The sequence below is a fragment of the Heteronotia binoei genome, chromosome 2 (assembly GCF_032191835.1).
Source record: "Heteronotia binoei isolate CCM8104 ecotype False Entrance Well chromosome 2, APGP_CSIRO_Hbin_v1, whole genome shotgun sequence".
Lineage (NCBI taxonomy): Eukaryota > Metazoa > Chordata > Lepidosauria > Squamata > Gekkonidae > Heteronotia > Heteronotia binoei.
This window is the reverse complement of record NC_083224.1, coordinates 201,614,662-201,632,930: the sequence shown is the minus strand read 5'-3', so window position 1 is coordinate 201,632,930 and position 18,269 is coordinate 201,614,662. Positions and strand designations below refer to the sequence as shown.

The 18,269-nt window shown below is 48.5% G+C and overlaps 1 protein-coding gene across 1 annotated transcript in view; it reads left to right on the top strand.

Annotated features, from left to right (window-relative positions):
- EFNA2 (ephrin A2) overlaps positions 1 to 17,794 on the top strand; it is a 292,098-nt gene extending 274,304 nt beyond the window's left edge. The window contains exons 3-4 of the mRNA XM_060233450.1: positions 3,382 to 3,447; positions 17,173 to 17,794. Of these exons, the coding sequence (XP_060089433.1) occupies positions 3,382 to 3,447; positions 17,173 to 17,294 (188 nt within the window). The 3' untranslated portion in view covers positions 17,295 to 17,794. The remainder of the gene's footprint in view (positions 1 to 3,381; positions 3,448 to 17,172) is intronic.
- Positions 17,795 to 18,269: the final 475 nt, after the last annotated feature.

The following is an 18,269-nucleotide window of genomic DNA, read 5'->3' as shown; positions in this document are numbered from 1 at the left end:
CCACCCTTCCCACCCCATCACCAAGAGCCTAAGGGTTACCAAAACATAAATTTAAGTTTCTCATTTCAATTCCCACACTTTTTATCCATAGATACAGTGGGTTCCAAATTTCTTTAGTAGTTGAATAAGACTGTCCTCTCAATTTCATTGTTAAAATATCTAATTCTACTGCCTCTAATAGCTTTTGTACAAACTCGTCCCTTCTTGGGATTTCTGCAACTTTCCAGTACCTGGCATATAAAATTCTAGCTACAGTGGCAATATATAACAGACGGTTTTTTTCTAGTTTGGGGAGTTTTTCTTTTATTATACTTAGCAAATAAAATTCTGGTGTATGCGGGAGCCTTATTTTAAAGATTTTTTGGCACCAGGTATTGACCTGGGCCCAGTATTTCTTGGCATAGACACACTGCCACCAAATGTGGAATAAGGTTCCCTTCACCTTTCCGCACTTCCAACACTTGTTAGAGTAGCTTGGATAAATCTTGGCCAGTCTCTCTGGGGTCAAGTACCATCTATAGGCCATCTTGTACAGATTTTCTTTAAATTCATTGGCCGAGGTTAGTTGGAGGTTGTGTTTCCAAATATTTTCCCATTCTTCCAGTTCCATATTGTATCCAAAATCACTCAGCTATCTGATCCAGCTCTCTTTGACTGTTTCATCTTGCATTTTGTTCATTAATAGCCAATTGTAAATTTTAGATATTAGTTTCTGCCCGTCCTAGATGCAACTAAAGACAAAAAATATGAAAATACCAAAGTGAAGAAATCTCGAAATCTGCTACCTGGGTCTTTTCTAAAAATTGTGGATGAGAATTTTTGCTCACAAGACACTACAGCTTAGAGGGAATATTAGTCCAGATCCAAAGCCCTTGAATCAGGCTGTTAGGAAGGTAGGGTTGCCAATCCCCAGGTGGGAGCAGGGGATCCCCCGGTTTGGAGGCCCTCCCCCACTTCAGGGTCATCAGAAAGTGAGGAGGGGGGGAGCAAATGTCTGCTGGGCATTCCATTATTCCCTATGGAGAATGATTCCCATAGGGTATAATGGAGAATTGATCCACAGGTATCTGGGGCTCTAGGTGAGTTGGGTTTTGAGGTAGAGGCACCAAATTTTCTGCATAGCATCCGGTGACTCTCTTCCAAATAATCCCCAAGTTTCAAAAAGATTGGACTGGGGGGGGGGTCCAATTGTATGAGCCCCCAAAGAAGGTGCCCCTATCCATTATTCCAAATGGAGGGAAGGCATTTAAAAGGAGCGTGATCCCTTTAAATGTGATGGCCAGGACTCCCTTTAGAATTCCCTTATGCTCATAACCATGATCCTGGCTCCACTCCCAAAGTCTTCTAGCTCCACCCCCAAAGTCCCCAGATATTTCTTGACTTGAACCTGGCCACCCTATAGGAAGGAGAGTGCCATTTGGGGGTGGGGGGGAGGCATCCTGTTCTGTCTTCCCCCCAGGAAGCAGGCAGGCAAAGACTGTGACCCAAAGCAGGCTCCTGCTGCCGCCATTCCGAGTCCCCCTTCCTCTGATGAACAACTCCTACTTAGGCTTCCCAATCCCCAGGCCCCAGCGGGGGATCCCCTGGTTTTACAGGCTTCCCCCCTCCCTCAGCCAGCTGGCCGGCGGGGGAAGCTCCACCCCCACAGCCATTATGCACCTCCAGGAACGAGTGCCATAGGGAATGATGGGGAATTGATCTGCGGGTGTCAGGGGCTCTGGGGGGGGGGCTGTTTTTTGAGGTAGAAGTGCCAAATTTTCTGTATAGCATCTAGTGCCTCTCCCCAAAACACCTCCCAAGTTTCAAAAGGATTGGACCAGGGGGTCCAATTTTATGAGCCCCAAAAGAAGGTGCCCCTATCCTTCATTATTTTCTATGGAATGAAGGCATTCTAAAAGGTGTGCTGTCCCTTTAAATGTGATAGCCAGAACTCCCTTAGAGTTCAATTATGCTTGTCACACCCTTGCTCCTGGCTCCACCCCCAAAGTCTCCTGGCTCCACCCCCAAAGTCCCCAGATATTTCTTGAATTGGACTTGGCAACCCTACTCCTACTCGAAAGTGGTTTGCGCAAAACACTGCTTGGTTTTGCAAGCTTCGTGCAAAACAGAGTTCGGCCCGTACAGCCTGCATCGCTTCCTGCCTCGAACCTGGTTCGTTATGTCAGGCTGAAGTTAAGGAGAAGTTGTGGCTCCAGAGCAGAGCATCTGCTTGGCCTGCAGAAGGGCCTAGGTTCAGTCTCCATCTCCAAGGGATCTGGGGCCAGGTGCTGTGAAAGGCTTCCACCCGAGACCCTGGAGAGCCACCGCCAGGCTGTCGGGCTCATTTGTTATGAGGGCTGGATCTGCCATAAAGGAGACCCTTGTTGGGCCGGGCCATGTGCATACCTATTAGCTATAAACTGGATAAAGGACACAGGCAAACACAATTAAAGGTTTTTTTAAAAAAAAAACCACCTTAAAATAAAACATGCTTGAGGCATTACCAGTCGTTGGTCTTCAAGGTGCTTTCGTTGTATTTCACCCACGGATTCAGGGAACTGGGCAAAGGAACCTCTGGCTCTTTTCTTCCTTCCCAGAGGACAGGAAGGGGAGGAGCCTCAGCCAATAGAAGGAAGAGAGGCTTGGCTCAGTAGCTCTACTTTGTGATCGAGAGAGCCTGGCAAAGCAAGCTCTCCCTCCCCCACCTTCCTCCCCAAGGGAGGAGTCTCGGCCGATGGAGAAAATAGAGGTTTAGCTCTGCAGCTCCTGCGCAATTGAGCAAGCCTGGCAAAGCAAGCTGTGATGCAGAAGGAAGCGAGGGAGAAGGAGGCAGATGACAGCCAGTTGCTCACGGGTCTGATAGGAGCCCTGTGAGGGCCTGATTCAGCCCTTGCGCTGCATGTTTGACATCCCTGATGTAGACAGTACTGACCTTGATGGACCAAGGGTCTCCTTTACTATAAGGCAGCTTCCTGTGTCTTCGTGTGGGTGTGAAAAGGTGCTGCAAAGCCACTCTGCCCAGCCTGCTGCCCTCGCTAAGCCTCTGTCAGAGGGTTGAGATATGTCTTCCTGCTTGCCAAAAGGGCATTGCTATTCCATACTGGAAAAAAAAACATAATTGATTTTGAATATCATATAATCTTTGGTGCTACTGTATTGGAGGTGTTCTGATGGGCAATATTGTTCCTTTCTCAAGAGACAAGATGGGGGATGAGCACATGTATGAATTCTGTCCTGGGGAGGGCAGGGAAGGGTCTAGAACTCATGCTCTCAAGATTATTCTGTATCTTTTTTTGTCCCCTGATGTTCAGCAGACATGCAGATTCTGAATCAAGCAGCAAAAGGGCCATGTAGCATTCTGACCCCACTTTCATTCTCTCTCTCACCCTGTGTGTCTTGCAGCAGCCACTCCGCCCAACCTGGTTGACAAGCCCTGCTTAAAGCTGAAGGTTTACGTTCGACCTACAAGTAAGTAACATATGGATGTGTGCATCGTGGCTCTTGTTTGCTTCACAAGCTGGTGTGTTTGCAGAAGGCAGTAGTGTGGGTTGCCGATAAGAGAGTCAGTGTGGTGCAGAGTCTTTGACTAAGATCTGAGTTCATAGAATCATAGAGTTGGAAGGAACCTCCAGGGTCATCTAGTCCAACCCCCTGCACAATGCAGGAAACTCACAAATACCTTCTCCTAGATTTACAGGATCTTCATTGCTGTCAGAGGACCATCTAGCCTCTGTTTAAAAACCTCCAAGGAAGCAGAGGTCACCACCTCCCGAGGAAGCCTGTTCCACTGAGGAACTGCTCTAACGGTCAGGAAGTTCTTCCTAATGTTGAGCCGGAACCTCTTTTGATTTAATTTCAACCCATTGGTTCTGGTCCTACCTTCTGGGGCCACAATTCCACCCCATCCTCTATATGACAGCCCTTCAAGTACTTGAAGATGGTGATCCTATCACCTCTCAGCTGCCTCCTCTCCAGGCTAAACATCCCCAGCTCCTTCAATCTTTCTTCATAGGACTTCGTCTCCAGACCCCTCACCATCTTTGTCACCCTCCTCTGAACCTGTTCCAGCTTGTCTAGATCCTTCTTAAAATGTAGTGCCCAAAACTGAACAGAATACTCCAGGTGAGGTCTTACTAGAGCAGAGTAAAGCAATACCATCACTTCACGTTATCTGAGTGGCCTGGGTTCAAACGCCCTGGTGACTATGAAGCTTAATGAAGAAACCAAATTTGCTACCAGGGCTCCTTAGGGAAAGGCAGATGGGTTCTGGAAGGGACTAATGACTGAACCCTGCCAGAGTAGCTCAAGAAGCTGGGGTGATTTTGGATACTAGCCTGCTTCTGGGTAGTTAAGTAGAACTTGTTGCCAAGATCATCTACTGTATACATTCTTACCCCTTCTGGAGTGGTCGGATTTATTGAGCCGCATTTCTGTACCATCCAGGCTTGACTGCTGCAATACTCTGTGACTGGGACTGCCCTTGGAGACATCCTGGAAGCTTCAGTTTATTTAGAATGTTTATAGCCCACCTTTCTCCCTGCAGGCTGCCAAAGCTTCTAACAACAGCAAAATAAATGTGCAGTGTAAATAAGCCAAACAGAAAAACAATATGATTTGGGTTTACCAGGGTTCAATAGATCACAAGTAAGAACTGTGAGCTAAGAGACAAAAGGCCAAGAACCTTTTGGTTGTGCCCAAGGGCTCATGCCAATGGTCATCATGCCGAAGCTCTACACAGGGGTGTCAAGCTCATTTGTTATGAGGGCCAGATCTGACATAAATGAGACCTTGCTGGGCTGGGCCATATCAGGCCGGGCCGTTTGTGTACCTCTTTGAGGTTAGGTAACAGAGATATACACTTTATAAAGGGCACAGACAAACACAATTAAAGATTTTTTTTAAAAAAAAAAAAACTTAAAACATTAGCACTCATTGGTTTGAAAGGTGCTTCCTTTGTATTTCGCCCATGGGATCTAGGGAACTGGGCTAAGGAAGCTCTGTCTCTTTCCTTCCTTCCCCAGGGGGCCAGGAAGGGGAGGAGCCTCATCCAATAGAAGGAAGAGAGGCTTGGATCAGTAGCTCTGGTGTGTAATTGAGAGAGCCTGGCAAAAAAAAGCTCTCCCTCCCCCCTTCCTTCCCAAGGGAGGAGCCTCAGCCAATGGAGAAAATAGAGATTTGAACTGTTGCTCCTTTACGATTGAGTAAGCCTTGCAAAGCAAGCTGTGATGCAGAAGGGAGCAAGAGAGAGGGAGAAGGAAGCAGATGGCAGCCAGTTGCTCAGGGGCCTGATAGGAGCCTTCCTAAGGCCTGATTTGTCCCCTGGGCCACATGTTTGACACCCCTGCTCTACAGCTACAGTCAGGGAGAGGGAGACAAATATGGCCCAGGCAGTACTCAGTTGCTGTTATTAGACAACTGCCAACAAGTCAGCAAGCTATTCCTTCTAGGGCTTTCTTTGTAGCAAGAACTCCTTTGCATATTAGGCCACACCTCCCTGATGTAGCCAATCCTCCAAGAGCTTACAGGGCTCTTCTTACAGGGCCTACTGTAAGCTCCTGGAGGATTGGCTGCATCAGGGGTGTGTGGCCTAATATGCCAAGGAGTTCCTGCTACAAAAAAACCCCTGTTTCTTACTTTCCCTGCCTCTGCTGTCTTGGAGTTGTTATCTGGACTTGGTTGGCCATACCAATTATGCACTCTGCTTCTGGATTCAATTCAAGCCAATGATTTCCTTTCCCTAGCTTTAATAGTCATTAGCTATTCATCCACAGTTCATGCACACACGCATGCAAAAAAACGAAAATCAGTTCCCTTTTGACACCATAAAGAGAAAAAAAATCACATCTCTCATGCGGTTCTCCAATCTACTTGAGAGCAGACAGTGCAGCAACCGCGTCTCAGAAAGTGTCGTTAGCTGTTTTATCCAAAGAGTAATGTATTTTTTTCGTGCAGTATTGTTTTGAGGACATACTAAAACAGTATCACCTAGGGAGCAGTGTTGCCTCTAAGCTGAGTTAGTGTTTGTGTTCCTCTGTACGAATTCTGTTATATCTCCCTTACACCTCCACTTGAGTCTAAGGCATTACACCCTCACAATAGAAACACTTGTCTAAACTTACGAATTTCTAACCAGCGGGATGAGTCTGGCAAGGAAAAATTACCGCTAAAGGGTATCTGGAAGAAGAGTGGGAACCATTGACCATTTGCATCCAAGGACCAGTCTTAAAAAAATGATGGTTTTGAAGTTCTTCATCGCCTGAGAACCCTGAAACAATATGGAGCAGGGGTCTATCTGTGGCTATTAGCCACAAGGTGCAGAAGAAGAAGAAAAAGAAGAATTTGCAGATTTATACCCCGCCCTTCTCTCTGAATCAGAGACTCAGAGCAGCTTACAATCTCCTTTATCTTCTTCCCCCACAACAGACACCCTGTGAGGTGGGTGGGGCTGAGAGAGCTTTCACAGAAGCTGCTCTTTCAAGGACAACTCCTGCCAGAGCTATGGCTGACCCAGGGCCATTCCAGCAGCTGCAAGTGGAGGAGAGGGGAATCAAACCCGGTTCTCCCAGATAAGAGTCCATGCACTTAACCACTACACCAAACTGGCTCTCTAGATGAAACTCTGTCTGGAGTATGTAATGCTCTGTATTCTTGGTGCTTGGGGGGGGGGGCACAGTGGGAGGGCTTCTAGTGTCTGGCCCCACTGATGGACCTTCTGATGGCACCTTGGTTTTTTGGCCACTGTGTGACACAGAGTGTTGGACTGGATGGGCCACTGGCTTCTCTTATGTTCTTACCCCCAAGCAGGCCTTAGCAGTGGAGGAGGGGAAGGCCTGGGCACCTGTGACAAAATTCAGAATCAAAATTGGGATCCTCAACGGGCTAAATGCCAAGATATGCAGCTATCAGACATCTCTGTTTCACTGGTCCTTTGACAACTACAGTACAGGGTCCTGCTGTTTAAGGTATTTAGCCCAAAAGGTTTGTGATGACATTTTCCTGGTAGTTTCAGAGGATTTCTGTGTTGGTCTGTAGTAGAACAGCTTGATTTGAGTATTTCGGGGGATGAGCTTTCAAAAGTCAGAAAACTCAACCCCGCCACCCCCCCCCCCCAAAAAAAAAAATCCTGCTGTTTTTAAAAGTGCAACGGGACTCAAATAATCTAACTTTCCTGGTACTTCACAAATAAGAATATGATTTCACTTTGCGCACTGTGATATTTCCCTGTACTTTTAAACCACTTTCTCTTCCATCCCCTGCACTTTCTTATCTGTTTCCTCAGTTTTTATTTTGAGATCATCCACTTCTTTTTTAATCTCTGTAATAATTTCTTCCTTTAAATCATCTATCATTCTCTTAACTCCTTTTATTAATCTGGCTTCCATGGCATCCATTTGCTCCTGCATTTTCTCTAATGAAGGGGCCCTTTGTCGGGTCTGCTTGGGTTCAGACATTTAGGCAAAAAAACAAAAAAAAAACAAAGGGATAGAAGGAATAAAAAAAAAAAACACCAAAAATTTCAGTCTCACAAATCACTTCCGGTGACGTCATCAGGCTGCGTGCGTGAGAAGAGCCTAGGGCGGGGGGCGGGGTTCGGCCGGGGGCACCCAAACCCCTAGTGCTGGGCCTGCCAGAGGCACCTTAGAAGTTCCCTTCGTCAGAGCTTTTGAGACTTGAAAGGCTGGGCCTCAAAATCTTGGGTATCTCTGAGGTGCTTACAGGACTTGAATCCAGCTGTTCTACTGAAGACCACCAAGGGTACCTGATGAAACTGCTTTTTGTTCGAAACAGTTGCGCCCACACCCCCCAGGGCTTTACCTTCATCTGTGCACAAATAATAACGGCAGATGATGGGGTGGTGCCAGGCCACCTTCAAGTTAAATGGCTTCATCCAAAAAAGTCCTTGAACAAACCAATCACGGCTCAGTTCAGACATCTCGTGAAAACAGGGTTTAATGAGACCACCTGTGGTTTGCGTAATCTTCTGAACACATTAAGGATGATTAGTTAGGGTCCATCAAACCAGGATTGGAAATCCTGGTTTGAAATTGCTAGATTACCTGCTGTGTTAGCCTTAATGATGGTTCCATATGATGTATGAGCTAGATTTGCCAGATTCAGATTGAAAAATTCCTGGGCATTTAGGGAGGGGGGAGCTCGAGAGGGTTATGATGACTTCAAATCTGCCCCCCCCCACCCAAAAAAAACCCCAGCCATTTTTTCCAGGGGAGTTGATCTCTGTAGTTCTAGAATCATGAAGTTGGAATGGACCTCCAGAGTCATCTAGTCCAGCCCCCTGCACAATGCAGGACATTCACAAATTAAGTTCACAGAATCAATTCACAGAATCAGCATTGCTGTCAGATGGCCATCCAGCCTCTCTTTAAAAACCTCCAAGGAAGGAGAGCCCACCACCTCCCAAGGAAGCCTGTTCCACTGAGAATCCACTCCAGTGGTCAGGAAGTTCTTCCTAATATTTAGTCCAAAATGCTTTTGACTTAATTTTCAAAGCCACTGGTTCTGACCTTCTTGGGCAACGGCAAACAATTCCACACCATCCTCTAGATGACAGCCCTTCAAGTACTTGAAGATGGTGATCATATCACCTCTCAGCCGCCTCCTCTCCAGGCTAAACATGCCCAGCTTCTTCAACCTTTCTTCATAGGACTTGGTCTCCAGACTCCTCATCATCTTCATTGCCCCCCTCTGGACACATTCCAGCTTGTCTAGATCCTTCTTAAAATGTGGTGCCCAAAACTGAACACAGTACTCTAGGTGAGGTCTAACCAGGGCAGAGTAAAGTGTTACCATCACTTGGTGTGATCTGAACACTAGACTTCTGTTGATACAGCCCAAAATCACATTTTGGAGTGTCTGGAAAGCTCTTATAATTTTGGGGAGATTGCCAGGCACCAGCTGGAGGTTGGCAACCCTAGCACAGATATCCTGGCCCAATCTTGGCTTATTAGTGGAGACTTCCCCACCCCTTTCCACAAAGCAGGATGGGATACCAGCTGGGGTGGTGGAGAGAAGACATTTGATCAAACCAAACCAGAACTTGAAGAAAGTGAGAGTTTGGCTGCGCCTTAAACACTAACAAAAATCATTCCGGCATAAATTACATTTGAACCATTGGCTGGAAGCTGAATCCTGGATTCACCATCTAACCGTAGTTAAAATAAACGAGGTATTTACGTGATGTCTGAACTGAGCCCCAAAGGCTATATTGTCGTTTGTTAAGCATATGACTCGCTTTTCAATTTGGCTCGAATCTGTTTTGTGCATGCACACACACACAAAAGAAAAGGCTAAGGGGATAGGTCCAGAACCCCTTCCCCCCTCCCTCTTTCTAGCCACATGCCTGCTCCCTGGGAAGAACGGTTGCCAAATACTAATTACATGTTAACAGGAAAAGAAAATTATTAATTTGTGTTTTCTTGCTCCCCCAATGGCTGTGCTGTTTGATTCTGAAAAGTAGCCCCTCTGCAGAGAAATGGACAGGTTGGTGGGGGGATATTTTTTTGTTTTGAAAAATAATTGTTCTCCTTTCCCTGGCACTCCAAACAAAAGCAGCTCGCAAGAAGCCTGAGCGTTTTTGCACTGAGCACGAATCTTAAGTTCTTTCCCTCTCGTTTGACACAAAAAGTAGCGCCATCTTGTAGAGCTATCTGGCTGCTGGCCACTTTGACTGAGAGTCTGCACTTGGCATTTGAGCCCGCAGGGAAATTAAAGGTCAAAGTTTCTTGAAAGGGACCGGGACAAATACCTCCAAGTGACCTTTTCTTACCGGCAGCCTGCCACGTGGAGACTCATAAAGGCCTTCTTCAGCCAAGGAAGGCAGCCATCCATCAGGAAGGAGACCTGCCCATTTGGTAGCTGGGCCTCTGGTCGGAATCAGGCATATCTAGGGCTGCCTGCCTCCAGGTGGTGATGAAGATCTTCCGCTATCACAACTGAGTCCCAGGCAACAAAGAATAGTTGCCCTAGAAACAGGGATGGCAGCCTTCAGGTGGGACCAAGTGCTTGAAGGGCTGTCATATAGAGCAGTGGTCCCCAACCTTTTTGGCACCAGGGACCGGCACCAAGGCTGGCTGGCCCACCGCAGCCCCAGGGCGACACCGTGGGGACACCAAATTCGGCCTCCCCGCCCCCCCCTCGCAGCGCTGCCGCCTCCTCCTTTCCCCTCTATTTGCACAATGTTAAGGCTGGGGAAGGGGCCCCGAAATGCCTTTTGGGTTCTGTAAAGCAGAGGCCCCCAACCTTTTTATCATCTTCGAGAGAGCTGCCACCCTACATCACTATAGAGTACCATAATCACCACTTATATTATGTTGTAGTGATACAGCACCATGAAATGAAATGTTTTTAAATTATATTAAACTGTAGCTATTTTTTATTGGTTTAATTTGTAAAAATGAATGCTGTTAGCCGCCCTGAGTCCGCTTGCGGAGAGGGCGGGATAGAAATTTAAAGTAATAAATAAATAAATCCCAGGGACCGGCCCCAGGGCTGGCCGGCCCACCATTAGGGTTCCCAAAATCCCCCGCTAGGCCTGGAGACCCCCGATTTGGAGCCTCCTCCCCCCGCTGGCCATAAAAGGGAAAGCGGGGGGGGAGGGGAGGGGAGGGGGAGAACGGCAGCCCTTCCCACCCAGCCCCGATCGCAGCAGCCAGAGCTCTTCCGTTTTCTCAGGCTGCTTCCAGCTCCCAGTCAGCTGGCCGGTGAAGGGAGGGGAGCCCAGCCACGCCCCCAAAGGACCATGTGCTTTTGCACCTCCGGAGGTGAGTGAGTTCTGCCGGCTTCCTATTCCATGCCATAAAGTGCCCAGCTGGTGTGCCTGTGTTGCTGTGAGAAGCTGGCAGCAACTCGTGAGTACAGAGTCCCCTGCATCAGATCTGCCAGAAACGGGGGGGGGGGGGACGTCTTCTCATAGGGTATAATGGGGAATTGATCTGGAGGTTTCGGGGGCTCTGGGGGAGCTGTTTTTTGAGGTAGAGGCACCAAATTTTCAATATAGTATCTAGTGCCTCTCCCCAAAGTATCCCCCAAATTTCAAAACGATTGGACCAGGGGGTCCAATTCTATGAGCCCCAAAAGAAGGTGCCCTTATCCTTCATTATTTCCTATGGAAGGAAGACATTTTAAAAGGTGTGCTGTCCCTTTAAATGTGATGGCCAGAACTCTCTTGGAGTTCAATTATGCTTGTCACACTCTTGTTCCTGGCTCCGCCCCAATGTCTCCTGGCTCCACCCCCAAAGTCTCCTGGCTCCACCCCCAAAGTCCCCAGATATTTCTTGAATTGGACTTGGCAACCCTACCCACCATGGCCCCAGAGCCAGTGGCCACCACCCCCCTCGCAGCACCTCCTCCTCTCCTGTTTCCTCCTCCCTCCTCTGCCCCGCCCCCCGCAGACTTGCCACCTGCTCCTGCGCACCTTCACCGCCTCCTGTTTTTACCACTTTAAGGCCAGGGAAGGTGAAGCGCCCCCCAGACTGACCTTCCGCCCCCCCCGTCGATCAGCTGATCCAATCAGCCAAGAAAACGACGGCAGCGCGGCTGTTTCAGCGGTCGCTCACCACTGCTACTGCAGTTTTCCCCGCTGATTGGATCAGCTGCTCAGCAGGGGGCGGGGGAGGTCGGCCTGGAAAGTGCTTCATGGCACCTTCCCCGGCCTTAAAGTGGTATAAAGGGGGAATGGCGAGGCTGCTTGGGGGGACAATGAGGCTGCGCAGGGGGGGCAGTTTCTGGATATTAGGCCACACACCCCTGACGTAGCCAATCCTCCTGGAGCTTACAGTAGGCTGTGTACTAAGAGCCCTCTAAGATCTTGGAGGATTGGCTACATCAGGGGGGCGTGGCCTAATATGCAGAGGAGCTCCTGCTAAAAAAAGAGTCCTGTTAAGACAGGCCTTCAAGTACTTGAAGATGGTGATCATATCACCTCTCAGCCGCCTCCTCTCCAGGAGGACCCTCTGTCCTTCTCAGGGGCTCTTAATGGCTCCTAATATCACTCATTCCTAATTTTTCAGGAGTAACAGGAGGCTCCAAGATGGCCCAGGCTAACGTGATCTCGTCAGATCTCAGAAACTAGGCATGGTCAGTCTGGGTTAGCCCTTGGATAGGAGACCACGGAGGGAAGTCCAGGGTTCTATGCCGAGGCTGGCAATGGCGAACCACCTCTGAATGTCTCTTGCCCTTAAACCCTACAAGGGGGTGCTTCCGTCGACCGCCACTTGACAGCCCTTCCCACCCCCAGCAGTCCATCAGATGATGCTGCAGGCTGACAGGCCAGTTGTTCAAAAGCTCAAGGGAGGGACAAAAAACTCCTGTGGGCTGGATAGATGTTGGAAATGTAAAAATCACGAGGGTTCTTTTTTTCATATGTGGTGGACTTGTGAAAAAGCGAAAAAGTTTTGGCAGATGATACAACAAGAAATTTCTAAAATTTTGGGATACGACTTCAAGAAAGTTGCAGAGACTTTTCTGCTAGGGTTACAAATGGAAAAATTTCCAAAAGAAGATAGGACTTTAATTTGGTATTTGCTCTCAGCTGCTAGGACATTGTATGCGCAGTTGTGGAAGCAAGAAAAAATACCAGAGAAAGTTTTATCGTGGAGTGAGATGGACAAATTAACAAGAACTTTAAGAGACTATGATTTGGACGTGTTTAAAAAGGAGTGGAAGAAATTTAGAGGATATATAGAGCAAGAGTGGAATGTAAAAAGACATTGGACAATTTTTTAATATGAATGTGAGAAAAGAAAGACATTGAACTTTGAGTGGTTATAATTGAACTTAAGTATACAACCTCAGCGGGAGTCTAGTAACAGAGGGAGGGGGGATTGAAAATATCATATGGGTTAGAGATGGTAAAGATATAATTAGACATTGTAACCATACGTTATCAATAAAATTGTTTTAAAACCAAAAAAAGAAAAGAAAGAAAACCTCCTGTGGGCTGGAGGTTGGGGCCAGAATTGGCCCACCTCAGCCAAGAGCCGGAATCCCTGCCCAAATGGGATGGTGGGACTTGGAAGGAGGGCTGGCTTGCCCACTAGGCAAAGTAGGTGGTTGCCAGGGGTGCTGGGAGGGGGGTGCTGAATTGGGCTCCCGGTGTCCTAGACAACTGCCTCTCCCCCCCCACTGCCGCCACACCTCCCCCCGCCACCACTGGCTCCCTCCCTCCTGCCACACTCCCCCCTCAGCTCACCGCGATGACGCTGGGCCCTTCCAGCTTTCAGGCAGCTGCACGTTTTTTGAAGTCAGCGCTGGAGGAGGCTTCTGGAAAGGAGGGGGGGAGAAACCTTCTCCCGCAATGGCTTCAAGAAATGTGTGGCTGCCTCGAAGCTGGTAGGGCCCAGCCTTGTCACAGCCAGCTTCAGGGGGAGGAGGCGTGCACACGCAGCTGAGGAAGGGCAGCAGGGGGCGCTGGAGGAGGGGCGGTGCCTGGCAGGAAGCCTGCCTGGGGTACCATGTGCCCTAGGGCCGGCACTGCTCTCGGTGGCTGGGGTTGCCGAGCGCCATCAGAGACAGCATTTAACTCCCTGCTCCAAGGGCAGCTCTTTACTTCCTTCCCTGTAAATAGACCCTTACTGACCACTCCTGCGGGCGGGGCCTGCTAAGAAAGAGGGCAGACCTTTGGCTGATGGGGATTCCACAGGAAGTTGTGTGCATCACACATAGAATCATAGAGTTGGAAGGGACCTCCAGGGTCATCTAGTCCAACCCCCTGCACAATGCAGGAAACTCACAAACACCACCCCCTAAATTCACAGGATCTTCATTGCTGTCAGATGGCCATCTAGCCTCTGTTTAAAAACCTCCAAGAAAGGAGAGCCCACCACCTCCCAAGGAGGAAGCCTGTTCCACCGAGGAATCACTTTAACGGTCAGGACGTTCTTCTTAATGTTGAACCAGAAACTCTTTTGATTCCTTCTGGGTCTAATTCTATGCTACAACCTTTCTGCAGGCCCAGACAGAATCATAGAGTTGGAAGGGACCTCCAGAGTCATCTAGTCCAACCCCCTGCACAATGCAGGAAACTCACAAACGCCTCCCCCTAAATTCACAGGATCTTCATTGCTGTCAGATGGCCATCTAGCCTCTGTTTAAAAACCTCCAAGAAAGCAGAGCCCACCACCTCCTAAGTAGGAGCCTGTTCCACTGAGGAACCGCTCTAATGGTCAGGAAGTTCTTCCTAATGTTGAGCTGGAAGCTCTTTTGATTTAATTTCAACCCATGGGGCCACAGAAAACAATTCCACACCATCCTCTATATCACAGCCCTTCAAATACTTGAAGATGGTGATCATATCAGCTTCCTCCTCTCCAGGCCAGAAGGGCTGGGTGCTTATTATGTATACACCTTGCCTCTCCATGCAGTCTCCTGTCAACATAAGAATTCCTGAGGCAGTCAGAACAAGGTATGCAGGGTGGGGGGAACCTTCGTCCCAAGGGCCGTATACGGCCCTCGAGGTCACTTGGTGTGGCCCTCAGGGACTGCTGGACCAAACGGAGCCATGTGACAGCCCCCCTGGGGCCTGGCTGGCCAGTGAGGATCGTGGGGCCCAGCCATGCTGTGCAGCAGCCTCTCCAGGGCCAGGCAGGGATCACAGGGCCCAGATGTACGTGCGGCAACCTCCCTGGGGCCTGGCTGGCCGGCCAGAATTACTGCAGGGCCTGGAAAAGTTACTGCCACAGTTCAGTTTGCACTTGATTATCCCAGATGGTGTGGCCTAATATGCTAATATTAGGGGATGTGGTCTAATATGCTAAGTTCCTGCAGGGTTTTTCTACAAAAAAGCCCTGGACCTATGCATTTGTCTAGGGTGGCGGGCTTGGTGTGTGCGTTTGTGCCAGATGACTTCAAAAAGAAAAACAATTATTTGCATTAATTTTGCATTTAATTCTCCCTCAGCGGAGCATTGTTTTTTAAGTTGGTAATTTTTTATGGCCCATGAATGATGTTATAAATATCAATATGGCCCTTGGCAGAAAAAAGGTTCCCCACCCCTGAGGTAAGGCTATGAGGGTGCCCTCTATGGCAATCTCCCACCCTTGAGATCTGAGCTCCTATTACCATGCTGTGGAGCAGTAAGAGCAAAATGGCACATGGGTGGAGAGGAATTGGTATTGCCCAGTTCTGTCCCATTATTATTGGTTTCAAACCTGGAAGTGATGTCACAGCATAGCAGAACACTCTCGGATTAGCCCAAATTTCAGTTCCTTGATTGCTGCAATGGCACTTCCGGGTGTGAAACAGGAAGTGATGTAATGGTGCTGCATAACTCAGGATTTTTAAATCTCAAACTCCTCATTCCTCAAGGGAGCAAGGCTAAAACAAGGAGAAGGCCTGCATCTCTGCTAAGGTAGTCAGCATCCTGGAGAAAAGAAGAAGAAGAATTGTAGATTTATACCCCACCCTTCTCTCTGAATCAGTCTCAGAGCGGCTTACAATCTCCTGTATCTTCTCCCCCCGCAACAGACACCCTGTGAGGTGGGTGGGGCTGAGAGGGCTCTCACATCAGCTTTCCTTTCAAGGACAACCTCTGCCAGAGCTCTGGCTGACCCAAGGCCATTCCAGCAGGTGCAAGTGGAGGAGTGGGGAATCAAACCCGGTTCTCCCAGATAAGAGTCCACGCACTTAACCACTACACCAAACTGGCTACACAAAAAAAGCCCTGGCCCCTTAATAAAGCCAAAATGGGCAATTATTCAACAGTAAGCCTTCTTTTCTTCAGTGCCATGGAAAGTTTCCCCTTGGCCATTTCCGTACATCGAGCCCCTATTAAAGCAGTCAAACATTTTTTTCTCCAGCTTGTTGGCAACCCTCATCTCTGCTATTTTGCTGTTTCTTTGTTGTTTCCGGGCTGTGATTTTGCAAAAATCTCCCTTAATCCAGTAATAAACTTAAGAGTGGCAGAGCTGAGAGGGAAGGTGTTAAAACAGCTTTGACTGTAATTTAATGGATTCCCTCGAAGGCACTTTGCCTGCCTGCCTGATTAGGGGTCTTTTGGAAACTGGATTATTGGATTGCTCTGAAGCAATTGCCCTTTGGCCCTTGGAGTGTTGTTGCGACTGCAGGCCGGGCCAAAAAGGGAAGAAATCCGAGGCCCCCAGAGGGGTCCCTGGTGTTCGGAGGGGGTTTGGCAACGCCACAGTGCTGGCTCCCTGCCATCTCGCACAAAACCACCCACATATTTTGAAATGAGCGGCTTCTGATCTCCTAGGCAGGAGGCCCCTTCCCCGATCTGCTACCCACAAGTCTTGTATCAATGAGCAAAGGTCACTAGAGGAAACCTGCCCTCATGGTTCCAAGGCCCTGCCAAATCTGGTAGAGAAAATAAGACTGTGACATGGAAACAAAGGTCCAAAATTGCCCAGTCTTGGGGTTCGTCCTTTCAGTTTTCTGTGCTGTTTTAGGCTACAGAGGAAACGAGTTCTTGCACGAGACCGAATATTCAGCCAAATTTGAGGCTGCAAATTCAGCTATTAAGGAGCTTTGTTTCCCTACTTAACCTCTTTTTTGGCTTTAAAAATAAACCATTGTTATTCAAAAATATATTTTACAATTTATAAGAGCTGGGTTAGAGTCCATTAGCAATTTAGAGACGAACAAGAGTTTCGGGGATAGAAGCGTTCAAGAGTCAAAGCTCCATCAGATACAGAATGGAGATCGCTGTGATCTCCGAGACTGATTTTGCACTCACAGCACTCTCATGTTCATCTTCTCAGTGCAGCTTCAATTTTGATTTCCCCCTATCTGCAGCCCCGGCGCAGATAGTGGGAAATCAGAAGGAAGCCGCGCAGAGAAGACGAATGTGAGAGCGGCGTAAGGTGAGTGCAAAATTGGTTTGAGTTTAAGGAAAGTTTGTATTGTGTTTAGGGATAAGTGAGCATTTGATGGAGCCTCCCTGACCAAAGGCAGTCTACCCATGCATACCAGTTACTGAGGACAAACAAAAGGGGAGGGGTGTTGTGGGGCTGCTTGTGGGGCTTCATAGCAGTCAGATGTTGCAGGTCTCTGGCTTCCACAGGTGCATTTGATTGTGTGAACACAGTCATTCATTCATGTGTGGGCTCTGATAGCCGAGCTGAAATGAAGGTTGATTAGAGAGGAGATAGTAGAGCAGGGGAGCGATTGACGATTGTTTGCATAGTGTTGTGACTTTCTCTTTTCTGTTTCTCCCCACCCCAGATGACTCCCTTTACGAATCTCCAGAGCCCATATTCACCAGCAATAATTCCTGTTGCAGCTTCCAAGTCCCCGAGGCCTTCTTCGTGGTGGTGCCCGTGTTTTGGACTATTCTAGCCTCCTAGCCTCAGCGTGAGGATGAAAGAGGAACCAGACTTTGTTTCAGCGACCCATGGGGGGAAAAAAGAGGGAGGGAGGAAGCGAAAGGCGTGGGAAGGAGATTTTTCTCGCTGGATCAGAAAAAGGACTGTCCAGCTTTTGGGGTGGGGGTGGGGGTTGTAGTTAACGATGATCTTTGAACCGCTGTCTCAGCCCAAAACAGGCTTGGAAGTGAAAGGCGCACAGACAGATGGAGAAGATGGATCTCCTATCCCAGCTCCTGCCTTGCACGGAGACAGAAGTCGCACAATCACAGGCGTTGAGAAGACCCCCAGTAGATTGGGGTGGGTGGGGGGAGAAAGACATTTTAAAACACCCACTCCGGAAGCCGTGCTGGTTCTCTGCTTCCAAGACACTTCCCGGACCGTTTTCACTTGTCCGACGTTTGACGGTGTTTGGATTAATTTTTCCTACCCTGATGGAGGTTTGGGGGTTTTTTTTGCTTTTTAAGAATTTCTAGACCAAATATAGTCTCTCTTTTTCCAGCTTGATTTCCCACCCCCACCCCCACCCCCTTTGACCTGTGTTCTGCACTGCTTCAGACTCAGAGGCAACATGGCAGTGAAGAGGAGGGAAGGAGAGGGACCGGTGTTTTTCTCCTCCTCGATGCCTCGATTTCCCACCACATTCCTAAGGACGGGGCCTTTGAACTTCCTTCTGGAAGAAGAGGTCACTGAGGAGTTAACCACATTTCTTGATTCGCGGAACATAAATTGGAGGAGCCTGAAGGACAATGCAGGTGAATGAGCTGGTTGTTTCTGAAAGGACCAGGATGCTATTTTGCCAAGCTCAGCCAGCCCATTTTGCTTTTGGATTCCCTTGCAAAACCAGCCTCCTAGGTGTTGGCCCCTCCGTCATCCGGACACACCGAGATGCCTCGCACAGACTCCCTCAGCTCTCCATTTCTACAGAAGCCAACTGGAAACAGGCCTAACTTTTGC